Below are 25167 nucleotides of genomic sequence, written 5' to 3'. Positions count from 1 at the left end.
TGCTTTAAATATTTCTTTTAAAATATTATTCACACTACACAAGACCTGGTACGTCAGATTCTAACCTAAAAGCCAGAGATCATGTCTGATCTTCTGTCCCCTCCTCTTCAGATGAGATTCGTTACCTTTTCTGATAACCTGTAGTCAGAAACCCTACAAGACACTCTGATTTCTCTGCTGCCTTCACTAATCTGTTCGAGTGGTCACAAATTGCTAGTTCTTCTTTCGTCAGCATTTCTGCACCCATACCTTTCCTTTTGTTTTCCTGTCACAGCCAGAAAGGTGGAACCTTTTCCATGACACTGTGGGGCTGAGCATTTAGATGGGGACAGTAGACGTGTGAACACAGAATTTCACTGTGTTAATTACTGTGCAAGAGTCTTACACAGAGGGCCGGGAGGACAAGGAGGACACTCAAGCCCAAAGAGGTCAGCTAATGGCTCTTTGCATAGAGGCCATTCCGAGCTGACGGTCTCAGCAGTGGCACAGAGCAATGAACCTGAATAGAACTGCTAGTTTAATCAAGATGTAATAGTCTAGTTTAACCAAGATGTAATCATTAAAATGTAATAGTCCTGGAGATTTCATATGAAGAAGGGTTGATGGGATGGGGGCAAGTAGAGTTGAAACGAATTTGGAGTGAACACTCCCAGTATCCTTCATGATGATCAGATGGTTTAGATTGCCCCATTCAAATGTGTGTGTGGCGGGGTGGGGAGTAGGCAGGGAGGCAGTGCTGGGAGGCAGCCAGAGCCTCAGTTCTAGCATCCAACCAAGTGGTGAGATCCATCAGAATCTGAAATCAAGGCAGAAAACTAGTAAGTGTAGCGACCACATCCTGGAGGTAATGAGGTGGTTGTAGCCATTTGCTGTCTAAGGGCCCTGTTGTCTGCATGGATATTGGCCAGCTGGCTTGTAAACCATCTGCAGGATCACAGTCCCATCAGTGGGGTCAGTTTCTGATATGCAGACCCTCAGGTCTTCTCAGCAAAGGAAGTGTGCCTGGTGGGCATTTAAATACTGGTGGGGGAGGAATAGGTAGAGCTGAAATGATATCCCAGTGAAGGTTTGCTACACCAATTCCTCTTTCCTGATTGTGACTCAGTGATCTCTAGAGCCTGGGTAGAGAGTTGATTTTGTTTTGCTTTTGGCTACTCTGCGTGGCTTGCAGGATTCCCTGACCAGGGTTAGAACCTGGGCCTCCGTCAGTGAGAGTGGGGAGTCCTAACCACTGGATCACTGGGGATTCCCCTGGTTCAGTTCAGTTCAGTCACTCAGTCGTGTCCCACTCTTTGCGACCCCATGGTCCAGTGAACACCCAGGACTGATCTTTAAGGATGGACTGGTTGGATCTCCTTGCAGTCCAAAAAACTCAAGAGTATCCTCCAACACCACAGTTCAAAAACATCAATTCTTCAGTGCTCAGCTTTCTTTATAGTCCAACTCTCACATCCATTCATGACCACTGGAAAAACCATAGCCTTGATTAGATGGATCTTTGTTAGCAAAGTAATGTCTCTGCTTTTTAATATGCTGTCTAGGTTGATCATATCTTTCCTTCCAAAGGTAAGCGTCTTTTAATTTCATGGCTGCAGTCACCATCTGCAGTGATTTTGGAGACCAGAAAAATAAAGTCAGCCACTGTTTCCACTGTTTCCCCATCTATTTGCCATGAAGTGATGGGACCGGATGCCATGATCTTCATTTTCTGAATGTTGAGCGTTAAGCCAACTTTTTCACTCTCCTCTTTCACTTTCATCAAGAGGCTCTTTAGTTCTTCTTCACTTTCTGCGTAAGGGTGGTGTCATCTGCATATCTGAGGTGATTGATATTTCTCCCAGCAATCTTGATTCCAGCTTGTGTTTCTTCCAGTCCAGCGTTTCTCAATATGTACTCTGCATATAAGTTAAGTAAGCATGGTGACAATATATAGCCTTGATGTACTCCTTTTCCTATTTGGAACCAGTCTGTTGTTCCATGTCCAGTTCTAACTGTTGCTTCCTGACCTGCAGACAAGTTTCTCAAGAGGCAGGTCAGGTGGTCTGGTATTCCTATCTCTTTCAGAATTTTCCACAGTTTGTGGTGATCCACGCAGTCAAAGGCTTTGGCATAGTCAATAAAGCAGAAATAGATGTTTTTCTGGAACTCTCTTGCTTTTCCCATGATCCAGCAGATGTTGGCAATTTGATCTCTGGTTCTTCTGCCTTTTCTAAAACCAGCTTGAACATCAGGAAGTTCACGGTTTACATATTGCTGAAGACTGGCTTGGAGAATTTTAAGCATCACTTTACTAGCGTGTGAGATGAATGCAATTGTGTGGTAGTTAGAGCATTCTTTGGCATTGCTTTTCTTTGGGATTGAAATGTAAACTGACATTTTCCAGTCCTGTGGCCACTGCTGAGTTTTCCAAATTTGCTGGCATATTGAGTACAGCACTTTCACAGCGTCAACTTTCAGGATTTGAAATAGCTCAACTGGAATTCCATCACCTCCCCTAGCTTTGTTCATAGTAGCAAAAGAGTTCCAGAAAATCATCTACTTCTGCTTTATTGACTATGCCAAAGCCTTTGACTGTGTGGATCACAACAAACAGTGGAAAATTCTTAAAGAGATGGGAATACCAAACCACCTTACCTGCCTCCTTAGAAACCTGCATGCAGGTCAAGAAGCAACAGTTAGAACCAGACATGGAACAATAGACTGGTTCCAAATAGGGAAGGGAGTACATCAAGGCTATATATTGTCATCCTGCTTATTTAACTTAGATGTAGAGTACATCATGTGAAATGCCAGGCTGGATGAAGCACAAGTTGGAATCAAGATTGCTGGGAGAAATATCAATAACCTCAGATATGCAGATGACACCACCCTTATGGCTGAAAGTGAAGAACTAAAGAGCCTCTTGATGAAAGTGAAAGAGCAGGGTGAAAAAGCTGGCTTAAGCTCAACATTCGAAACATGACAATCACGGCATTTGGTCCCATCACTTCATGGCAAATAGATGGGGAAACAATGAAAACAGTGATAGACTTTATTTTCTTGGGCTCTAAAATCACTGCAGATGTGACTGTGGCCATGAAATTAAAAGACGGTTGTTCCTTGGAAGGAAAGCTATGATCAACCTACACAACATATTAAAAACCAGAGACATTACTTTGCTGACAAAGGTCCGTCTAGTCAAAGCTATGTTTTTTTCAGTAGTCTTGTATGGATGTGAGAGTGGGAGTATAAAGAAAGCTGAGTGCTGAAGAATTGATGCTTTTGAACTGTGGTGTTGGAGAAGATGCTTAAGAGTCTTTTGGACTGCAAGGAGATCAAAGTCATCAATCCTAAAGGAAATTAGTCCTAAATATTCATTGGAAGGACTGATGTTGAAGCTGAAACTCTAATACTTTGGCCACCTGATGCTAAGAGCTGACTCATTTGAAAAGACCCTGATGCTTGGGAAGATTGAGGGAGAGAGGAGAGGGGACAACAGAGGATGAGATGGTTGGATGGCATCAGCGACTTGATGGACATGGGTTTGGGTTGACTCCGGGAGTTGGTGATGGACCGAGAGGCCTGGCATGCTGCGGTTCATGGAGTTGCAAAGAGTCGGACATGACTGAGCGACTGAACTGAACTGAACTTGCTTTTTCTATCATCCAGCGGATGTCAGCAATTTGATCTCTGGTTCCTCTACCTTTTCTAAATCCAGCTTGAACATCTGGAAGTTCGCTGTTCACGTACTGTTGAAGTCTGGCTTGGAGAATTTTGAGCATTACTTCACTAGTGTGTGAGATGAGTGCAATTGTGCGGTAGTTTGAGTTTGACCATTCTTTGGCATTGCCTTTCTTTAAAACTGAGATGTAAACTGACCTTTTCCAGTCCTGTGGCCATTGCTGAGTTTTCCAAATTTGCTGGCATATTGAGTGCAGCACTTTCACAGCATCATCTTGTAGGATTTGAAATAACTCAACTGGAATTTCATCACCTCCACTAGTTTTGCTCGTAGTGATGCTTCCACTTGACTTCACACTCCAGGATGTCTGGCTCTAGTTGAGTGATCACACCATCATGGTTATCTGGATCATGAAGATCTTTTTTGTATAGTTCTTCTGTGTATTCTTGCCAACTCTTAATGTCTTCTGCTTCTGTTAGGTCCATACCATTTCTGTCCTTTATTGTGTGCATCTTCGCATGAAGTGTGCCCTTGGTATCTTTGATTTTCTTGAAGAGATCTCTAGTCTTTCCCATTCTATTGTTTTCCTCTATTTCTTTGCACTGATCACTGAGGAAGGCTTTCTTATCTCTTCTTGCTATTCTTTGGAATTCTGCATTTGTAATGGGTATATCTTTCCTTTTCTCCTTTGCCCTTTGTGTCTTTTCTTTACTCAGCTATTTGTAAGGCCTGCTTAGACAATCATTTTGCCTTTTTTCATTTCTTTGTCTTGGGGATGGTCTTGATCCCTGCCTCCTGTACAATGACACGAACCTCCATCCATAGTTCTTCAGGCACTCTATCAAATCTAATCCCTTGAATCTAGTTGTCACTTCCACTGTATAATTGTATGGGACTTGATTTAGGTCATACATGAATGGTCTAATGGTTTTCCCTACTTTGTTCAACTTAAATCTGAATTTGGCAATAAGGAATTCATGATCTGAGCCACAGTCAGCTCCTGGTCTTGTTTCTGCTGACTATATGGAGCTCCATCTTTGACTGCAAAGAATATAATCAATCTGATTTCTGTATTGACCATCTGGTGATGTCCATGTGTAGAGTCTTGTGTTGTTTGAAGAGGGTGTTTGCTATGACCAGTGCGTTGTCTTGGCAAAACTCTATTAGCCTTTGACCTGCTTTATTTTGTACTTCAAGGCCAAAGTGCTGGTAGCTAATGAAGTCATTAAAGTAAAGATGTTGAATAGGAGAAAAAAAAAGTCTATAAAGTCTTCAGCAAGAAATTTACATTCTCTGACCTTCAGTTCCCAATGTAGAAAATGGAGATAATATCTTCCTTACAAGGTTGTTGTAAGAATTTAACAAGGCTAAGACATTGTATGCAATATAGGTAACTATTATTATTGTTAGCATTTTTCTCTAGAGGGCTCCAGTTAAGATATCCTTGGTACAGCATCATGGATCAGTTCATCCTATTAATGCCTTAGCTGCTACTTGCAAGGTCACTTTCTGGTAGACTAGATGCAATGACATGGTAGCGAAGTCTCTATCTGAGTGATGGGTCAAGGAGAGGATGTCTTTTACTTTGGAGTGATGATGGTAGGAACAGGTAACAAATACTTGGTCAGCTCAACAGCATTTTGTAGGAATTAATATGAAAATGATAACTTATTCACATGAAAACAAAGTAAAACCTATACACCATTCTTTCCAATTCCAGAGAAAGAGGAGTAGAAAAATACAACAGTTAGCACTGAGAAGAGAAATATTTTGAATGCGACTCTTGAGCTTTGTCTGTTATAGGAATCACCAGTTTTTAAGCATGGTAGTCTTGAAAAGCAATGTGACCATCATGACCACTTGTAATACCATCATCATCCTTTTAAGTGGCAAGGATCATTTTAAGCCAATTTCCCCTCCATTTTCAGGTTTCTCCAGAGAAACAGAACCAGTAAGATGTGTGCATATAGATTTATTCTAAGGAATTGGCTCATGTTTGAGCTAATTAAGTACTATAGTCAAATGACAAATATTTAAAGATTTTTTTCAGTTCAGTTCAGTCGCTTAGTCGTGTCCGACTCTTTGCGACCCCATGAAACCCAGCACACCCGCCTCCCTGTCCATCACCAACTCCCGAAGTCCACCCAAACCCATGTCCATCAAGTCAGTGATGCCATCCAACCATCTCATCCTCTGCCATCCCCTTCTCCTCCTGCCCCCAATTCCTCCCAGCATCAGGGTCTTTTCCAATGAGTCAGCTCTTCACATGAGGTGGCCTAAGTATTGGAGTTTCAGCTTCAGCATGAGTCCTTCCAATGAACACCCAGGACTGATCTCCTTTATGATGGACTAGTTGGATCTCCTTGCAGTCCAAGGAACTCTCAAGAGTCTTCTCCAAAACCACAGTTCAAAAGCATCAATTCTTCGGCACTCAGCTTTCTTCACAGTCCAACTCTCACATCCATACATGACCACTGGAAAAACCATAGCCTTGACTAGATGGACCTTTGTGGGCAAAGTAATGTCTCGGCTTTTTAATATGCTGTCTAGGTTGGTCATAACCTTCCTTCCAAAGAGTAAGCGTCTTTTAATTTCATGATTTCAGTCACCATCTGCAGTGATTTTGGAACCCCCAAAAATAAAGTCAGCCACTGTTTCCACTGTTTCCCCATCTATTTCCCATGAAGTGATGGGACCAGATGCCATAATCTTAGTTTTCTGAATATTGAGCTTTAAGCCAACTTTTTTACTCTCCTCTTTCACTTTCATCAAGAGACTCTTCTTCACTTTCTGCCATAAGAAGTTGTATTTTGAGGCCAAAAGTAAATCATGGTAGGATTTCTAGTTCAAGATGTAGTACATATATCTAAGATAAAATTAGCAATTTTAAAAGTGGTATTTGCAAATAATATGTGTGTTTGTAAACATTTAAAGACTAAGAAGTAAATGAGTTGCCAGTAAAACTCATTTAGTTGTTAACATCATGGTTTAGTTACAGAAGAATGTTACCAGGATGTTGGCAGGGTTACAGTAATTTTACAGAGATGAAAGATGCATCCTGTGGTCCCATCTGAGACTTGGAATCCTCTCCCAACTCCCATGCTTACTGGCAGAATTACCTTGCAGCTGAGGCCCTCAGTTTCATGCTTGCTGTCAGTTTGGGGATGTTCTCAAGTCTTGGAGACCTCTGTATGGTAAGAAACACGTGACAGTGTTCTGGAGGACAGTGGAAACAGTTTTACTTATTTCAGGTCCTCTCTGACTTCTTTGTATCTCTGGCCTTTAAGACTTTTTGAAAGGCTTCCCTGATTAGGTCATACTCACCTAGGATGTAACTTAAAGTTAACTAAATTAAGGATTTTAATTAATTACATCTGCAGGATCGCTTCTGCTGTATAATGTAACCTAATAACAGGAATGATATCTCATATCACTAGGTTTTCACAGGTTTTGCCTTCAGTCAAGGAGGGAGGGGGGTGAGGATTATACAAGGTTCTTCACCAGGCTGGAATTCTGGGGCCATCTTAAACTCTGGCTACAGAGTGGCTCACACATCTGGCCCTGGTGGCCATGCTGAGATGCTACCGGCAGGAGATCAGGGGCGGGGAAGGGCCAAGTGTCCTCGAAACAGTGATGGTTCTCTGGTGGGAGTGTAGTCTTGTTGGAATGTTCCAGAACTTAGAACCGGAATTGGCCTGTTGTCCCACTGAGCTGACTTACACCTGCTCAGCCAGTTTTTAAGGAAGCTGCCAAAAACGGTGGAAATCAACCCCAGAGGCCAGCCAAGCTCATCCCTTGTTCAATTATGAGATCAAACACAATAATCTCAGCCAATGAACTGGAAATATCCTCCATCTAACTTTATGTTAGCATTCAGAGAAGCTTATTGTTTTTAGTCATCTTCGTCTGTCCTCCGCCCCCACTGGCCTGCCCCTTAGTTAGAAATAGCGGTTTATTAAAATAGCTTTGTGGACTCACCTATTAAAATGCATTTATCTGCCAAAAAATTTATCACTGTGAAGGACTTGAGCCTTCATCTTTAAGTGTGATATTTTGAGATACAAATAACAACTCTCAAAATAATTTGGTAATAAAATGGAGTATTTGTTCTGAAATGTCAGAATATCATCTAATATGACTCGAACAGGAACTGAAGTGAGGCTTACCCAATTTTCCCTCCAGGAATCAAAGTCTGAAACATGGCAATTTCAGGTTGAAAATAATCAGTTAATGGAAATAGCACATACTCAGGAGGTCATCATTGCTCTGACTTCATGCGTGTGTGAGGTAGCCGGGCACAGCGTGAATGCTCCGAGCATTCTAACTACATCATCAGAGATGCCTAAATGAAGAGATGCCTGTGTCCTCTGAATCCTTTCCACTTTCCTTATGAATCACAGCCACTCAATTTCTGCATCATTTGGTCTTAAATTCTATTTTTCTGGATTAAATGAAGCAAAGGACTCTAAAATTCAAGAGATATAAAGAAAAATAGGGCCTTTTGGAACTTTAAAAATTATTCCTTAATAGAAAAACAGTGCATCCCAAGGACATTTAACTTCCTTTTTAGGTTAATAATTCTGTGCCAGTTTTTTTAGAGGGACGCTAACAATGTGACTGGACATGTTAAAGGCTGCCCTCTCTTTCTCTTTCTTAAGGGTTAATTCTTAACAATAAGATTTTTGTATGAGATAGCCAGCTAAATTTTATTCAGTTCCAACTCTTGAAATGTTTGAATTTATAATTTTATTTATTTACTGATTTTTGGCTCTGCTGAGTCTTTGCTGCACATGGGCTTTCTCTAGTTGCGTCAAGCTGGGCCACTTTCTAGTTGCGGTGTGCGGGCCTCTCATTGTGGTGGCCTCTTGTTGCCAAGCACGAGCTCTAGGCACACAGGCTTCAGGAGTTGGGCCATGTGCGCTCTGTAGTTGCAGTTCTTGGGCTCAAGAGCACAGGCTCAATAGTTGTGGTGCACATGCTTAGTTGCCCCATGGCATGTAAAATCTTTCTGGATTGGCAATCAAGCCCCTGTCTCCTGCCTTGGCAGATTCTTCAGGGAAGTCCAAAAGTTTTGAATTTATACTAGTAATTATTTAAGGTAGCGATCACAGTTACACAATACTTACTATATACCAGCTACCAATAGTCTTGATATGCTGACATTTAATTCTCAGAAAGCTTACCTTAGTACTATCATCCCCATTTAAAGGTGGAAAGAGGCAGTTTAAATAAAGTGCCTAAGATCATTCAGTAACTGGCAGAGGCGGGACTTGAGCCCCTGGAAGATGGCTGTGAGGTTAGACTTGTCGTCACTGTGCTTTGCTATGTTCTGGGTTCTGAAAGAGGTGATAGGTAACTCATGGTACCGATCATTCACTTTCATCCCAACAAGTGGAGACCTAGATCACCTGAAAAGTATCCTAATAGAAGCCCAGTCAGGTTAAGGAGGGACCCTCCTGTGGGGTGGGCGGAATGGTGGTTGAGGAGGGGTTTCACAAAGAATGGGGAACTGTGGCTGAAACCTGGAGAAGAAGCAGGCGCTCACAATGAAAAGAAGAACCTCTCTCAGCTTTGTGTATTGAGGAGATGGTTAGGATAATATTCCAAGTGACTTTGGGAACAATACAGTCTTGTTATTGTTGTTCAATCACTCAGTCACGTCTGACTCTTTTGCGACCCTATGAACTATAGCAAGCCAGGCTTCCCTGTCCTTCATAATCTCCTGGAGCTTGCTCAAACTCATGTCCGTCAAGTCGGTGATGCCATCCAACCATCTCATCCTCTGTTGTCCCCTTCTCATCCTGCCTTCAGTCTTTCCCAGCATCAGGGTCTTTTCCAGTGAGGCGGGTCTTCACATCCAGTGGCCAAAGTATTGGAGCTTCAGCTTCAGCATCAGTCCTTCCAATGAATATTCAGGACTGGTCTCCTTTAGGATGGACTACTTTGATCTCCTGGCAGTCTAAGGGACTCTCAAGAGTCTTCTCCAACACCACAGTTTGAAAGCATCAATTCTTCAGCACTCAGCCTTCTTTATAGTCCAACTCCTACATCCATATATGACTACTGGAAAAACCATAGCTTTGACTATACAGACCTTTGTAGGCAAAGGTCCAGTCTTACCACTCTCAAATTATAATCACACACGGGGATTCCATTATTGTTAACTCCACTGGCTTACTCAAAATAGAAAGTTTCATCATCAAAGCAGTATATGTGTGTCACTACACCAGACTCAAAACTACCTTTTAACAGTCTCTGGGAAATGTTTTGAATCTGAAAAAAAAAATCACATTTTTGATTCTACACCTACAGTTTGGCAGTTGTGGTAGCTGGGACAGTGGCCTTTAAGGGATGTCCACCTCCTAATCCTGGGAGTCTTTGAATTTGTTACCTTACAAAGTGACTGGCAAAGGGACTTCATAGATGTGATTAGATTAAGGCTCTTGAGATGGTGATATTATCTTGGATTATCCAGTTGGGTCCAGTATAATCACAAGAATAAGTGTAAGAAGGAGACAGGGGAGTCGGGAAGAAGATATGGTGATGCAAGCAGCGATCAGAGGGCCATGCAGAGTGCAGTTGGCCTCTGCAAGCTGGGAAGCGGAAGGAAACAGATTCTAGAGCTTGGGAAGGAATATCACCCTGCTGACACCTTGACCTTAGCTCAGTGAAACTAATTTTGGCCTTCTGACCTCCAGAACTGTAAGCTAATACATTTGTGTTGCTTTAAGACACTAAGTTTGTGGTAATTTGTTACAGCAGCAACAGCAATCTAATACAGTGGCTGTTCCTCTGCCTCTATTCCTGGGCTGTGAAAAACAAGTTGTCTGCATTAATTTGAGTATCACTCCAGAGTCTTTATATGAACCTATTAGAAAGAAAGAAAAGATGGAATAAAAGTTCTTTAAACATCTAAACCTATTTTCTTTTAAAGACTCACCTTCTTTGCCATTTGACTTTAGTTGTTCTGTCATAGGTTTAAAGGCAAGTTAATTTATATTGTTTGCAATAAATTGATGAAGATTCACATAAACTCCTACGTATGAGTTCACTTTGCCTACATTGCAGAATCTGTGTATGAGCAAATGTAGGCAAAACTTCCTTGGGTTTATTTATATGTGATACTTTCTAAGCCTCTCATCACTTTTCTTGCTTGACTGTATGTTGTATGTTGAGATTGTCAACAGCATAAACCTCATGTTAGTGAACATCATTTTTACTTTATTGTCATTTTTTCCAACTGTGCATTTTTAATCTTACCTGAGAATTTTTTGACTGGGCTTCCTCTTCATTAATTCAAAGCATACTTTATCGTATCCATGTTATGCACCTGTTAATGTTCTAAAACTCTTCCCACCTCCACTCCAAAAAAATCCAAAATTTATGAGAGAACCCTTTATAGCTCTGTTTTAAACCTAGTGTATTCTGCAATCTATTATTTGAATGATTTTGAATTTTATACCTGCTTAAAGCTTTTAAGTTCTTTTTTAGTCAAAAGTCAGTTCTGAAATTTAGACTTGGTCATAAAAGGAATGAATTTGAGATATGGTTACAAGTCTTAAATCTATTTATTGTAATAGAGAAGAAACTTTTACATTCTATTGCAAGTTAGTTAATCACTAAAGGGATGTTGTATGTAAGCTTAAATTATACATAAGGGCCCTTCTCTGGTGCCCCTGCCCCTAGGTAAAGTGCATTAAGCTAAAATATCCTTGTTTAGCTCACAGGAAACATCTTGACCAGGCCCACCAGTAAATGACAGCAGAGAGGAAGAAATTAACACATCCCCTTGGAGGCTGGCCAGAACCAGGAAAAGTTTGATTTTACTTGTGTGCTTCTTGGAAGAAGCCTGAATTCCATCAGGCAAGGTGGTTCTCTGGGGCATGAGTCCACCATCTTTTCGGTCTGCCATCTTTTCAAATAAAGTTGCTATTCCCCGCCCCAACAACTTGTCTATTTATATACTGGCCTATTGTGCAGCAAGCAGGAGGCACTTAGATTCAGAAACATAATCATGGTGTCACATGTGGTCATTCATCTCTCAGTAAAGGCTTGCATTGTGTACAGATCCTAGAACTCTGATACTGTCTCTAGTTTTTAATTATGTCTTCCACCCTTTCACCTTTGGATGGTTTTGTTTGGTGAATTTGTAGGTCTCCTTGTCCTAATATCTGGACTTCAAATAGTTGCTATTAAACCTCTAAAATCAATCAGCCTCTGGCTGTGCTGTCATTAAAAGTTAACTGCCTTCCCATTAATCCATTAACTGGGAAAGCTATTCAAGGCTGTAACTTGGGGTATATAAGCCAATGTTTGCCTCCAAGTGAAAGTTTATCCTATTAACATCAAAGAGTATTTATATATACATTATATATATATATGCCTAGACATATATGTGCACATATACATATGTATATGTATGCGTATATATGAGTATGTATATATAAATCACCCATGGCTTATGTAGAAGAAAATGCATAGAAACTTATAGGCTGCTACCAGAAATGAATTCCTGAAAACCAGAAAATCATTTTTGTCTTTGACTCAGCTCTAGAAAAAATACTGATAAATATTTACTTGTTTTGAGTTGCAGCAATATGTTATATTTTAGATTTAAGCCACTGATTGACAGAGTTAGAAGCTCATGCTTGTCTTATATCTAACAGTGGTATCCTCAGTGAATGTTAATTTTCATGTCAAAGACAGATCACTATACAAGCTAAAGAATTTAGCAGTGATCTATACTCAGTGGTAGCTAATTGAGTTGAAATGTTATTTTAGGTAACGATGAGAGAGAAAAATCAGGATAGGCCCATATTTTGTCACCTACTCTTATGAAAACTTATATTTTATTCATGCCCAGTTGTATCATCACTACTCCTTAAAATTTCGTTTTTCTTTTTTCTCACCAGAATGTCACTATGTGGTAGCTGCCTCCACACACTGTCAGTTGACATAGTTACACAGGGAGAAAGGGATGGGGTGTGATACCACAGCCATTTCTTCAATCTTTAAATAGCTTTATGAAACAGTACAAAAAGCATAAAGAAATTTCCAAAAGGAACAAAGCTCTCCATTGGATAGAAATTAATTTGCAAATCTATTTTAGCGGTTTCCAAATTAGCATGGTCCTGGCTAAACTACACCCCAGACAAAGCAAGTCATAGTGACCTGGAATAGGGTAAGTCGTGGGCAAGTTATAAACCTCCCTCCGTGATTGTACTGGATTGGCCAAAAAGGTTGTTCAGATTGTTCCAGAAAACGGTTTTTGGTCAACACAATATTCTGTAGCTAGGATGAATTACTATAGGTGCATGTTCCATGAAAGTGATATATATATATAAAATCAAGAGATTGATGCTACTTTTCAAACATAAACTGGGTCTTCTGTAAGTTCTTAGGATCGGCTTCTGTGGCTTTTTCTTGATGTGTTGAGTGAATGCTTAGGGTGGTTACAACTGTGAGGATGGACCTGCGGAGCTGGGAGGACCTCATTGACATGGAAATCAATGAAGGCCACCGAAATGAGAAAAAGCACAGACTTTTTTTTTTCAATTAATTAATTAATTTTAGTTGGAGGATAATTACAAAATTATGATGGCTTTTGCGATACATCAACATGAATCAGTCACAGGTATACATGTGTCCCCCCTATCCTGAAACGCCCTCCTACTTCCTTCCCCATCTTATCCCTCTGGGTTGTCCCCTGCACCGTCTTTGCGTGCCCTGCTTCATGCATCAGACTTGTACTGGTCATCATTGCCATCATTACATGTGGTGATATACATGTTTCAATGCTATTCTCTCAAATCATCCCATCTTCACCTTCTTCCTCTGAGTCCAAAAGCCTGTTCTTTACATCTGTGTTACCTTCGCCACCCTGCATGTAGGATCATCAGAACTGTCTTTCTAAATTCCATATATATGTGTAAATATACTGTACTTGTCTTTCTTTTTCTGATTTACTTCACTCTGTATAATAGGCTCCAAGTTCTTCCACCTCATTAGAACTGACTCAAATGCATTCCATTTTATAGCTGAGTAATATGTACCACAACTTCCTTATCCATTCATCTGCCGATGGACATCTAGGTTGCTCCCATGTCCTGGCTATTGTAAACAGTGCTGCAATGAACATTAGGGTGTCTCTTTCAATTCTGGTTTCCTCAGTGGGATTGCTGGGTCGTATGGCAGTTCTATTTCCAGTTTTTTAAGGAATCTCCACACTGTTCTCCATAGTGGCTGTACCAGTTTGCATTCCCACCAACAGTGTAAGAGGGTTCCCTTTTCTCCACACTCTCTCCAGCATTTATTGTTTGTAGACTGTTTGACGATGGCCATTCTGACCAGTGTGAGATGATAACTCATTGTGGTTTTGATTTTCATTTTTCTATAATGAGTGATGTTGAGCATCTTTTCATTAGTTTATTAGCCATCTGTATGTCTTCTTTGAAGAAATGTCTGTTTAGGTCTTTTGCCCACATTTTGATTGGGTTGTTCGTTTTTCTGGTATTGAGCTGTATGAGCTGCTTATATATTTTGGAGATTAATTCTTTGTCAGTTGTTTTGTTGGCTATTATGTTCTCCCATTCTGAGGGCTTTTCACCTTGTTTATAGTTTCCTTCATTGAGAACACAGACTCTTCATTTAGAGCTTGCTATAGCAAGGGAGTCAGCTACCATCACTTGTGTTCTACAGAGACTCAAATGCTGGCAAGGGGTGAGGGAAAGCTTTATTGTGAAAAAAAAAAAAAAAACACCAAAGAAGGCATCAGGTATGCTTTGATTGCAAGCTGTTTGCAGGGGGAAGCTTTAGACACAGTAATCAGGAATGAGCCATCCTATGTGATTGATTAGGTGTACATATTTCGGTTCCTCTGTATTTGGTAGAGATTTATCCAGTCCAGGTGTCTCAGTGGTAAAGAATCTGCTTACCAATGCAGGAAACACAAGAGATGCAAGTTTCATCCCTGGGTTGGGAAGTTTCCCTGGAGGAGGAAATGGCAACCTGAGCCAGTATTCTTGCCTGGTTAATCCCCTGGACAGAGCAGCCTGGCAAGCTACAGTCCATGGGGTTGCAAAGAGTCAGACACAACTGAGCAATTGAGCACACGCTCACACAAGTTAGAAGCAGATACACAAACTGGAAAGCTGTAAGGTATTTACCAAGTGTTGGCTATTTGGAGCCAATTGCTACAGCAGTTACTGTTTGGTTTCCTGAACAGGCTACTGAGGATAGTAGGTTGGCTCCTGGGCTGGCTGCTACACATTATGAGTCAGAAGTTCTATTTTGGTACGTAGTATGGTCATTGTCCATTTGTATATTCGGTCTCTCATTGGGCAGGAGTGGTCATCAGGGTCTGGATCCTGTATTATGTCAGGGCAGGAAGATGGGACTCCTTCTGAAACCCTGAAACTGGACCTGAATAATCTGTAGAACTAACTCAGGTTGGACTTATGGTTAAAGAACAATATTGTATTCTCACTGTGGGGATGAAAGCTTGCCTTGTACATAATATTTTTGATGTATGTCAGCATAATTCCACACTTTTCCTAAATTAGTCCATTATTTCCAACTTCAACTGAATGACAACTTCAACTGAATGACAATTTCAATAATACAGATTGGAATAAAGCATTTTAAAGAAATAGATTTCTTGAAGGGAAAGGCATTCCTAACCCTCAATCTGTCAATGGAATGTTTGGATTCTACTGTTTTCTGAAACAACTGAGATGCCAGTGTCTCTAAAGCTCCCAGTAGAAGGTCTCACTTCTGGTGTATAGAAGGTTTCTGAAGATATTAAGCATGTTTCCTGCCTGTCTTTTTCTGTCCTGTCCTATCCTTCTGTAGTGAGTATTCCCATGGGAAACATGATTCGTCAGGAGGCATGCAACTGATTTTGGCAGGTCTTCCAAATAACAGAGAAAGTTGTCTTAGTCAGTGGCACTAAGCTGAATGTTACTGAAAATCACCCCTATTTTTTGCAAGTATACTTTAGATTACCAGTTTCAGTAGTGTGTGCCTCAGAACAGCAGCTCTGTGACTTTGGGTAAATGGTTTAACTATTGTGTCCCTTCCTCCTCAATTATACAATGGAGTTAATAGTATCAAATGGTATAAGGTATTTGTCAGTATTTAGTACACAGACATGGCTTCCCTGGTGGCTCAGAGGTTAAAGTGTCTGCCTGGAATGCAGGAGACCATGGTTCGATCCCTGGGTCGGGAAGATCCCCTGGAGAAGGAAATGGCAACCGCACTCCAGTACTCTTGCCAGGAGAATCCCATGGCAGGAGGAGCCTGGTAGGCTACAGTCCATGGGGTCGCAAAGAGTCGGACACGACTGAGCAACTTCACTTTCACTTTCACTTTCAATACACAGCACCAAGAACATAAGCAGCCAATAACATACACCTATTATCTTAGTACAGATCGTATTGCACAGAGATTAAGAAAATTGATTTACTTTTATTAATACCTTAACAGCTTTTACTTACAGAAATTATGAAATAAAGCCCTTTGTAAAATTAAATTAAATTACTATCAATTAAGCTATATTAAAATGCTTTCAATATAGCTTGAATCTGTATTTGTAAGAGGCTATGAAAGTGAAGAAGAACTAAAAAGCCTCTTATGAAAATGAAAGTGGAGAGTGAAAAAGTTGGCTTAAAGCTCAACATTCAGAAAATGAAGATCATGGCATGACAAGTGTGAGCTTCTAACTTTGTCAATCAGTGGCTTAAATTTAAAAAATAACATATTGCTGCAACTCAAAACAAGTAAATATTTATCACTATTTTTTCTAGAGCTGAGTCAAAGACAAAAATGATTTTCTAGTTTTCAAGAATTCATTTCTGGTAGCAGCCTAAAAGTTTCTATGCATTTTCTTCTACATAAGCCATGGGTGATTTATATATACATACTCATATATTAAAGCTCAACATTAAGAAAACGAAGATCATGGCATCCTGTCCCATCACTTCATGGGAAATAGATGGGGAAACAGTGGAAACAGTGTCAGACTTTATTTTGGGGGGCTCCAAAATCACTGCCTATGGTGATTGCAGCCATGAAATTACAAGACCCTTACTCCTTGGAAGAAAAGTTATGACCAACCTAGATAGCATATTCAAAAGCAGAGACATTACTTTGCCGACTAAGGTCCGTCTAGTCAAGGCTATGGTTTTTCCTGTGGTCACGTATGGATGTGAGAGTTGGACTGTGAAGAAGGCTGAGCGCCGAAGAATTGATGCTTTTGAACTGTGGTGTTGGAGAAGACTCTTGAGAGTCCCTTGGACTGCAAGGAGATCCAACCAGTCCATTCTGAAGGAGATCAGCCCTGGGATTTCTTTGGAAGGAATGATGCTAACTGAAATTCCAGTACTTTGGCCACCTCATGAAAAGAGTTGACTCATTGGAAAAGACTCTGATGCTGGGAGGGATTGGGGGCAGAAGGAGAAGGGGGCGACAGAGGATGGCTGGATGGCATCACTGACTCGATGGACGTGAGTCTGAGTTCCAGGAGATGGTTATGGACAGGGAGGCCTGGCGTGCTGCGATTCATGGGGCTGCAAAGAGTCGGACACGACTGAGTGATTGAACTGAACTGATTGAGTATATTCATATACACAATTTGCCAGAGATCTAATTTATCACTGTCTTTTTAATGACAATGGTAAGTTCTTTCACAGTAAGGAGTAAACAGTGTCTTTTCTGAGATATTGGCTTGAAAGCTGTAGATTTGTGTGTCATTGTGCGTGTGTGTACATGCATGCACATGAAAATGTTTCAACAGAAAGCAGGTGCTTTCTTCCCTTAGAATGTGTGTGTGTGTGCTCAGTCACTCTGTCGTGTCCAACTCTTTGAGACCCCAGGGACTGTAGCCCGCCAGACTCCTCTGTCCATGGGGATGCTCCAGGCAAGAGTACTGGAGTGGGTTGCCACTCCAGGGTGAATGTATATTCTAAAATAATTATGTATGTATAGTAATAAATATATAGATATGTATATTCTAATATAATTCTCTAAAAATGTGAATCAAAACAAGACAAAAATATGAAAAAATTAACAAAAAATTCTGTAATTACAAAAAGACACAATTATAATATTTATACATTTCTCACTATATATCAAGTTTAATGTGGAAATTCTAATATGACTATGAAAAGTTGTATAAAGAGTAATATAATTTTGAAATAGCATAGAGTAGTAAGAGTGATGTTCATTTCTTCCTCTGATAGAAAAAAACATAAATTAACCAAACATACCTTGCTACCCTTTTGATTTATAGATGCCTTCCCCCTTGATGACAGTGTTTTTCAATTTCACTGGTGACTGAAGTCTTTCACGCTCTCCTGTGCCCCTTCTGGGCCTCCCTGGTGGCTCAGTGGTAAAGAATCCTCCTACCAATGCAACAGATGCGGGTTCAATCCTGGGTCAGGAAGATCCTTTGGAGAAGGAAATGGCAACCCGCTCCAGTATTCTAGCCTGGGAAATCCCATGGACAGAGGCGCCTGGTGGGCTACAGTCCCTGGCGTCACAAAGAGCTGGACATGGCTGAGCATGTCCACATATAAGTAATGCCATACAATATTTGTCTCAGGGCACTTCAAGGGTTTCCCTGGTGGCTCAGATGGTAAAGAATCTGCCTGCAGTGCAGGAGGCCTGGGTTCAGTTCCTGGGGTGGGAAGATCTGCTGGAGAAGGGAATGGCAACCCACTCCAGTATTCTTGCCTGGGAAATCCCATGAACAGAGGAGCCTGGCGGGCTACAGTCCATGGGGTCGCAGAAGAGTTGGATATGACTGAGTGACTGAGCACATGAAATTACACCACATATTGTATGTACAAGTGAATAACATATGTCACGTGTATATGTAATGTAAATATAATATATAGTAGTGAATGCATGTATAAAATATTTACACATAAATACATAAGCCTATATTTCTGTGGATAAATGCCTACAGCTCTCCTCAGCTTGGAAACAGTATCCTCTCTCTCCTGTCTGTCTGTCTCTTCTCCTGGCCCCTGCTAGGCCCCAGCACTTCCTCCCTCTTGCCTCACCTGGAGGCTGCGCCCTATGCCACTGCCTCCTTGGACTCTAGAGGTAGTGAGGTGTGGTGCTTTCAAGAAGGAGGGGGAGCCTTTGGGGGGCCATCCCCGGAGCCTACCTAAGAAGGCCATATAATGAGTCTATGCCGTCAGTTAAACTTATGATTGATGGCCAACTTAGCATTTATACAGGGTCAGCTTGTATACACTATATGTACATATATATACATGTACATTTTGCAGTACACATATGTATATTGTAATATATGTATGTCATGCCTGTACATATATGCATTATAGTCGTAAATACAATTATATATCATATACATAATTGTATATATATAATAAATGCATGACACTTTAGTTTAACTATACTGTGCTATATATTATGCATATATATGTTTATATACATATGTATATAAGTACAAATATTGTATGTATACATATTCAGTTCAGTTCAGTCGCTCAGTTGTGTCCGACTCTTTGCGACCCCATGAACCACAGCACACCAGGCCTCCCTTTCCATCACCAACTCCTGGAGTTCACTCAGACTCACATCCATCGAGTCCGTGATGCCATCCAGCCATCTCATCCTCTGTTGCCCCCTTCTCCTCCTGCCCCCAATCCCTCCCAGCATCAGAGTCTTTTCCAATGAGTCAGCTCTTTGCATGAGGTGGCCAAAGTACTGGAGTTTCAGCTTCAACATCATTCCTTCCAAAGAAATCCCAGGGCTGATCTCCTTCAGAATGGACTGGTTGGATCTCCTTGCAGTCCAAGGGACTCTCAAGAGTCTTCTCCAACACCACAGTTCAAAAGCATCAATTCTTCGGCGCTCAGCCTTCTTCACAGTCCAACTCTCACATCCATACGTGACCACAGGAAAAACCATAGCCTTGACTAGACGGACCTTAGTCGGCAAAGTAATGTCTCTGCCTTTGAATATGCTCTCTAGGTTGGTCATAACTTTTCTTCCAAGGAATAAGCGTCTTTTAATTTCATGGCTGCAATCACCATCTGCAGTGATTTTGGAGCCCCCCAAAATAAAGTCTGACACTGTTTCCACTGTTTCCACATCTATTTCCCATGAAGTGATGGGACCGGATGAGATGTATATAATACATTGTTGCTGCTGCTGCTGCTGCTACTACGTCGCTTCAGTTGTGTCTGACTCTGTGGGACCCCGTAGACGGCAGCCCATCAGGCTCCGCTGTCCTGGGATTCTCCATTTCCTTCTCCAATGCATGAAAATGAAAAGTGAAAGTGAGGTCGCCCAGTCATATCCAACTCTCCACGACCCCATGGACTATAGCCTACCAGGCTTTTCCATCCATGGGATTTTCCAGGCAAGAGTACTGGAGTGGGATGCCATACTAATATATAACTATATGTATACTACATATAGTATATATGTACATATATTACATATGTACTTGGTGAAGGGACCAGATATTAGGATGATCTGATGTAGTATTTAAATATATCATGGTCTCATCACAAGGAGATGAGCAAATTAACCAAATTCTGTGTCTCAATTTTACCTCATCTGTAAAATAATATTAGTATCTCAAAGAGGAATGGTAAAAATTGTTGATTCGCTGAAGAAGGGATAGGCTACCCACTCCAGTATTCTTGGGCTTCCCTTGTGGCTCAGCTCGCCAAGAATCCCCCTGCAATGCAGGAGACCTGCATACGATCCCTGGGTTGGGAAGATCCCCTGAAGAAGGGAAAGGCTACCCACTCCAGTATTCTGGCCTGGAGAATTCCATGGGCTGAAGAGTCCATGGGGTCCCAAAGAGTCCCACAGAACTGAGTGACTTTCACTTCACTTCACACATGTGAAATGGTGCTAAGTTCTTAGCAGAGTGCTCACTGAACACGTGTGTTCATTATTATTAGTTCTATGTAAGGATAACTTTAGAATATTTTACTGCTAAACGAACATACCACAGATTGTGGGGAAATGTGTATACTCATGCAACCACAACTCAGGCCAACAGCTAGAACTGTAGCTGACACTGAAGCCCTCGTCTCTTCCCCGCCCTGCCCCCCGCCGCACCCCTGCTGATCCCTTTCCCATATCACGTGTCCTTCTCCCCCAGATGGGATAAACACCTCTTCTCTTAGATTAATCTCATTCTTTTTAAGCTAAAAATAGAACAGTATTGATTCTCACTTTATGGTGGCAAAAACAAATGTGCAGTAAGTGTATGCCCTCTAGAGTGATTTTACATCTGAAGCATTGAGTTGAATCTGCATAATTGACTGTGAATTGCAGTGAAACAGCCTAGCTTTGGGGGGTTACATTTATGCTGAATACTGATAGTGATTCACAGGTGATTATAGTTTCGGTTGACACAACACCCACACATGCACACACCCCAAATAACATGTACATCATAGTTCCCACAGCATACGGAAGCATTTTGGTTGTTGATTGAGTGTAACACTTCATGGATTGTTGCGTCTTTTTATGTCTACATTTCTTAACACTTGAATTACAACTAGATTGACAGTGTCAGTACTTAAGCGGATCAATAGAAGGAACTCTGGACTCTCAGTCTGTTTTAAGAGTTAAAGAATTTAAGATGTGAAAGAAGAAAAAGTGGACTTTAAATGAAAATGAGACAATCCTAAAAAATGAATGCTCTCTTTAGCAAATTCTTTTGAAAAGCAGTCAAATGTTAAGTTGGTAAATTTTTACTAACCACTTATACTTTAAACCTTTAACTTGAAGGAAAAGTGTATATTTCAAACAGCAGCACTGCAGAAAAATATTGTAGTTTGAATATTTAAGCAATAAAACTACTAGTGACAGTTAAAAAAAACTATGTTCAAACTGGATAGACTTCATAAAATTTCAGGTGAATCTATGTAATTCCTAGATTTATTTAAATTAAAATGTTCATTGTTAATTTAAAAATTGTGACAATAATCCTGCATGGTTTTTAATTACCAACATATGTTAAATCCTAAATATAAGAGAAATATTATCTGGTAAGAGCAAAAATGGCTGCAGCTTAGTAATTGTATAATATGAAAAGCTGCTGCTGCGGCTGCTGCTAAGTCACTTCAGTCGTGTCCGACTCTGTGCGACCCCATAGACGGCAGCCCACCAGGCTCCCCCGTCCCTGGGATTGTCCAGGCAAGAACACTGGAGTGGGGTGCCATTTCCTTCTCCAATGCATGAAAGTGAAAAGGGAAAGTGAGGTCGCTCAGTCGTGTCCAACTCCCAGCGACCCCATGGACTGCAGCCCACCAGGCTTCTCTGTCCATGGGATTTTCCAGGCAAGAGTCCTGGAGTTGGGTGCCATTGCCTTCTCCGATGAAAATCTAAAGACTGCATGAAATGAAGAGTTAGCTGAATAAAATGTCAACATAAGACTATTCTTACACTTTTCCTTACTGTTTGTACCTTCCTTTTTATTGGCTATGTGAGATACATAATAGAATAGATAAGAAGACGTGTATATATGTATTTCATATATACCCTTATATACCTATTGATATATACATGTATGTATGTGAATGTACACACACACACACACACATGCCCTGCCTTCTTTCAGAAGTGACCATTGTCTTGAATTCTGTGCTTTTCATTTCTTTGTTTTTTAATATTATTTTCCTCATCATATATGTCCCTAAATAATGTTGTATTTAGCTTTGCTTGTTTTTAAGATTCTCAAAACTATCAGCGTATATTATATGGTCTTCTATAGCAATTTTTCCATTAAAATTTTTATTTCTAAGATCGTACCTTTTGGTGTTTTTTTTTGGTGTCTGTTGGTATTCCATTGTGAAAAGTACTATAATTTATCTCTTATTTGATCAATAAATGTTCAGATTGTCAATTTTTGCTACTATGAGCATTGTTGCTAGAAATTGCACACATATCCCTGTGAATAAATACAAGAGTTGCTCTAGGTTAATGCTCCCCAGTGTTTTCCTGATGGCACACAGTTAATACTGGTATTTGTATAACACTCTTATCGGGCGGCTCTACCGAGGCGGACATACATATCAGTGGGGTCTATGGGCCATTGGAAGCAGAGATTCAAAATATGCAAGCTGATGATAAATTGTTTTTTTTTTTTAAAGTAGATTCTCATGTTTACACTCCCACTGGCAGGATGTTGGAGCTTCTCTTGGCCCACATTGTCTAGACCATCTGGTGTTGTCAGATGTATTAAATCTTGCTGGCCTACTGTCTGTGAAGTGAAAGTGAAAGTGAAGTCTCAGTCTTGTCTGACTCTTTGCAACCACATGGACTATAGCCCACCAGGCTACTCTGTCCATGGGATTTTCTAGGCAAGAATACTGGAGTGAGTTGCCATTTCCTTCTCCAGGGGATCTTCCCAACCCAGGGATCAAACCCAGGTCTCCCGCACTGCAGGCAGACACTACGGTCTGAGCCACCAGGGGAGCTCTGTAAAATAGTATCTAATAGTAGTGTTAATTTACGCTTTGAGTTTTAGCATCATTTTAAAGTGGTTCTGTGTTGTGAACTCTCTGTTCTGGTTTTGTGTCATTTATTCCTAGTGTGTTTTCTAACTGATTTGAAAGGAGTTTTTGTTTCTCCTTATTTTTTGTTTTGTTTCCCTTCATTTGAAACACTAATTGTAAACTGTTCGGGGAATACTTTGTTCATGCTGTGATACTTCTCTTCACCTGTCTTTTGACGGCTCTAAGTTCTTAATTTTAATGAAGTTAAATAATATACATTTATTTGTGTAAATTAGATATACTGATGAGATATTTTTGTTTCTTGTTTAAGTAAACTGTTTCTACCTCATAATACTATTTTGTAATTTCTGTGTAGTTTTCTTTCTCCATTTCCATATTCTCCTGTCTTTAAATTCTTTTTCTCTTATTGAGTGTTTACTATATATAAGCACTGGGCATATTGTTAGGTTTATTTGTTTTATTTTCTTTACTTGTTTTATCTATTGAATCCAAGTAAGCTGTCAGCAGGCTACTAACCTGAATGTGGAATTTTTCCTTTTGGCAGATAATTGTGATGACCCTCTGGTGTCTACCTTGCCTCAAGCCTCATTCAGCAGTTCTTCCGAGCTCTCCAGCAGTCATGGTCCTGGGTTTGCAAGGCTAAACCGAAGAGATGGTAAGTCTGCTTTTTCTGCTCTGATTGGTTCATGATGAATCTCATTCATCTTCCATTCTCTTTTAGTAAAATCATTGTTAAGTGATACATTGTAAAAGGAAGTAAAGTATAAAAGGAAGTAAATTTCTAAATAAGCAAATGGCAGAAACTGATGGGTTGTACATGACATTTGGGATTGGTTCTGGAATGGCAAAGGGATGCACCTATTTAAAAATCTTGCATCATCATTTTAGCACCCAAAGAATTGAATTCCTTCAATCTGGTGATTTTTAAAAATGTATCTTATAAAATAAACTTTTCTTTAAGATTTTTATTTTTATTTTTAATTGAAATACAGTTGATTTATGGTACAATTTTAGTTTCAGGTGTACAGTATATTGGTTTGACATTGAAATACACTTTGAAGTGATCACCACAATAACCAAGATATTACAGTATTATTAACCATATTCCCTATGCTGTATATTATATCCTATGACTTATTTATTTTATAAATGGAATTTTGTACCTCCTAATTCCCTTCGCCTATATTATTCATTCTCTGCATCTTCCGTTCCTTCTGTGGCAACCACCTCTTTCTTTTCTGTCTCTGTAGGTCTGATTTCATTTTGTTTGCTTTATAGATTTCAGATAAAAGTGCAGTCATACAGTTTTGTCTTTGTCTGACTTATTTCACGTAACATAATGCGCTCTAGATTCATCTAAGTTGTCACAAATGGTAAGATTGCACTTTTTAATGAAAAATAGATATTCAATTGTATATGTATATACTGCATCTTCATTGATTCATCTACAAAGGACACTTTGGTTGTTTCCTTTACTTGGCTGTTGTAAATAGTGCCGCAGTGAACGTAGGAGGGCATATATCTTTTTCATGCTTTTATTTTCTTGGGGTAAATACCCAGAAGTGAAGTTGCTGGACTTTATGGTAGCTCTGTTTTTAATTTTTGGAGGAACCTCAATGCTGCTTGCCATAGTAGCTGTACCAGTTAACAATTCCACCAACAGTGCCCCAGGGTTCCCTTTCCTCTGCATCTTCCCTAACATTTGTTACTGATAGTTGTGATGTCTTGCCTTTTGGATTATAGCCATTCTGATAGGTGTGAGGTATACTTCATTGTGGTTTTTATTTGCATTTCCCTGGTGATGAGTGATGTTGAGGCATGTTATGGCTGGGCCCACCACTGTGTGTGAGCTGGCAGGGGGCGCTGACCTCCACCTGGCTGGCTGTGTGACCTGGGGTTCATGCGTGTTGTGGACCCACCGGTGGATGTTGTTATTATGTGTATGTGCTCAGTCGTGTCTGACTCTTTGTGACCCCAGGCACTGTAGCCCGC

At 40.4% G+C, this 25167-nt stretch overlaps 1 protein-coding gene across 1 annotated transcript in view; it reads left to right on the top strand.

Moving 5' to 3' along the window:
- CNTNAP4 (contactin associated protein family member 4) overlaps nucleotides 1-25167 on the top strand; it is a 283083-nt gene that overhangs the window by 21123 nt on the left and 236793 nt on the right. The window contains exon 2 of the mRNA XM_040253490.1: nucleotides 23720-23830. Within this exon, the coding sequence (XP_040109424.1) occupies nucleotides 23720-23830 (111 nt within the window). The remainder of the gene's footprint in view (nucleotides 1-23719; nucleotides 23831-25167) is intronic.

The sequence above is a fragment of the Oryx dammah genome, unplaced genomic scaffold, assembly GCF_014754425.2.
Source record: "Oryx dammah isolate SB20612 unplaced genomic scaffold, SCBI_Odam_1.1 HiC_scaffold_13, whole genome shotgun sequence".
NCBI lineage: Eukaryota > Metazoa > Chordata > Mammalia > Artiodactyla > Bovidae > Oryx > Oryx dammah.
Note: the sequence above shows the minus strand (reverse complement) of the source record. Positions and strands in the feature narration are given on the sequence as shown.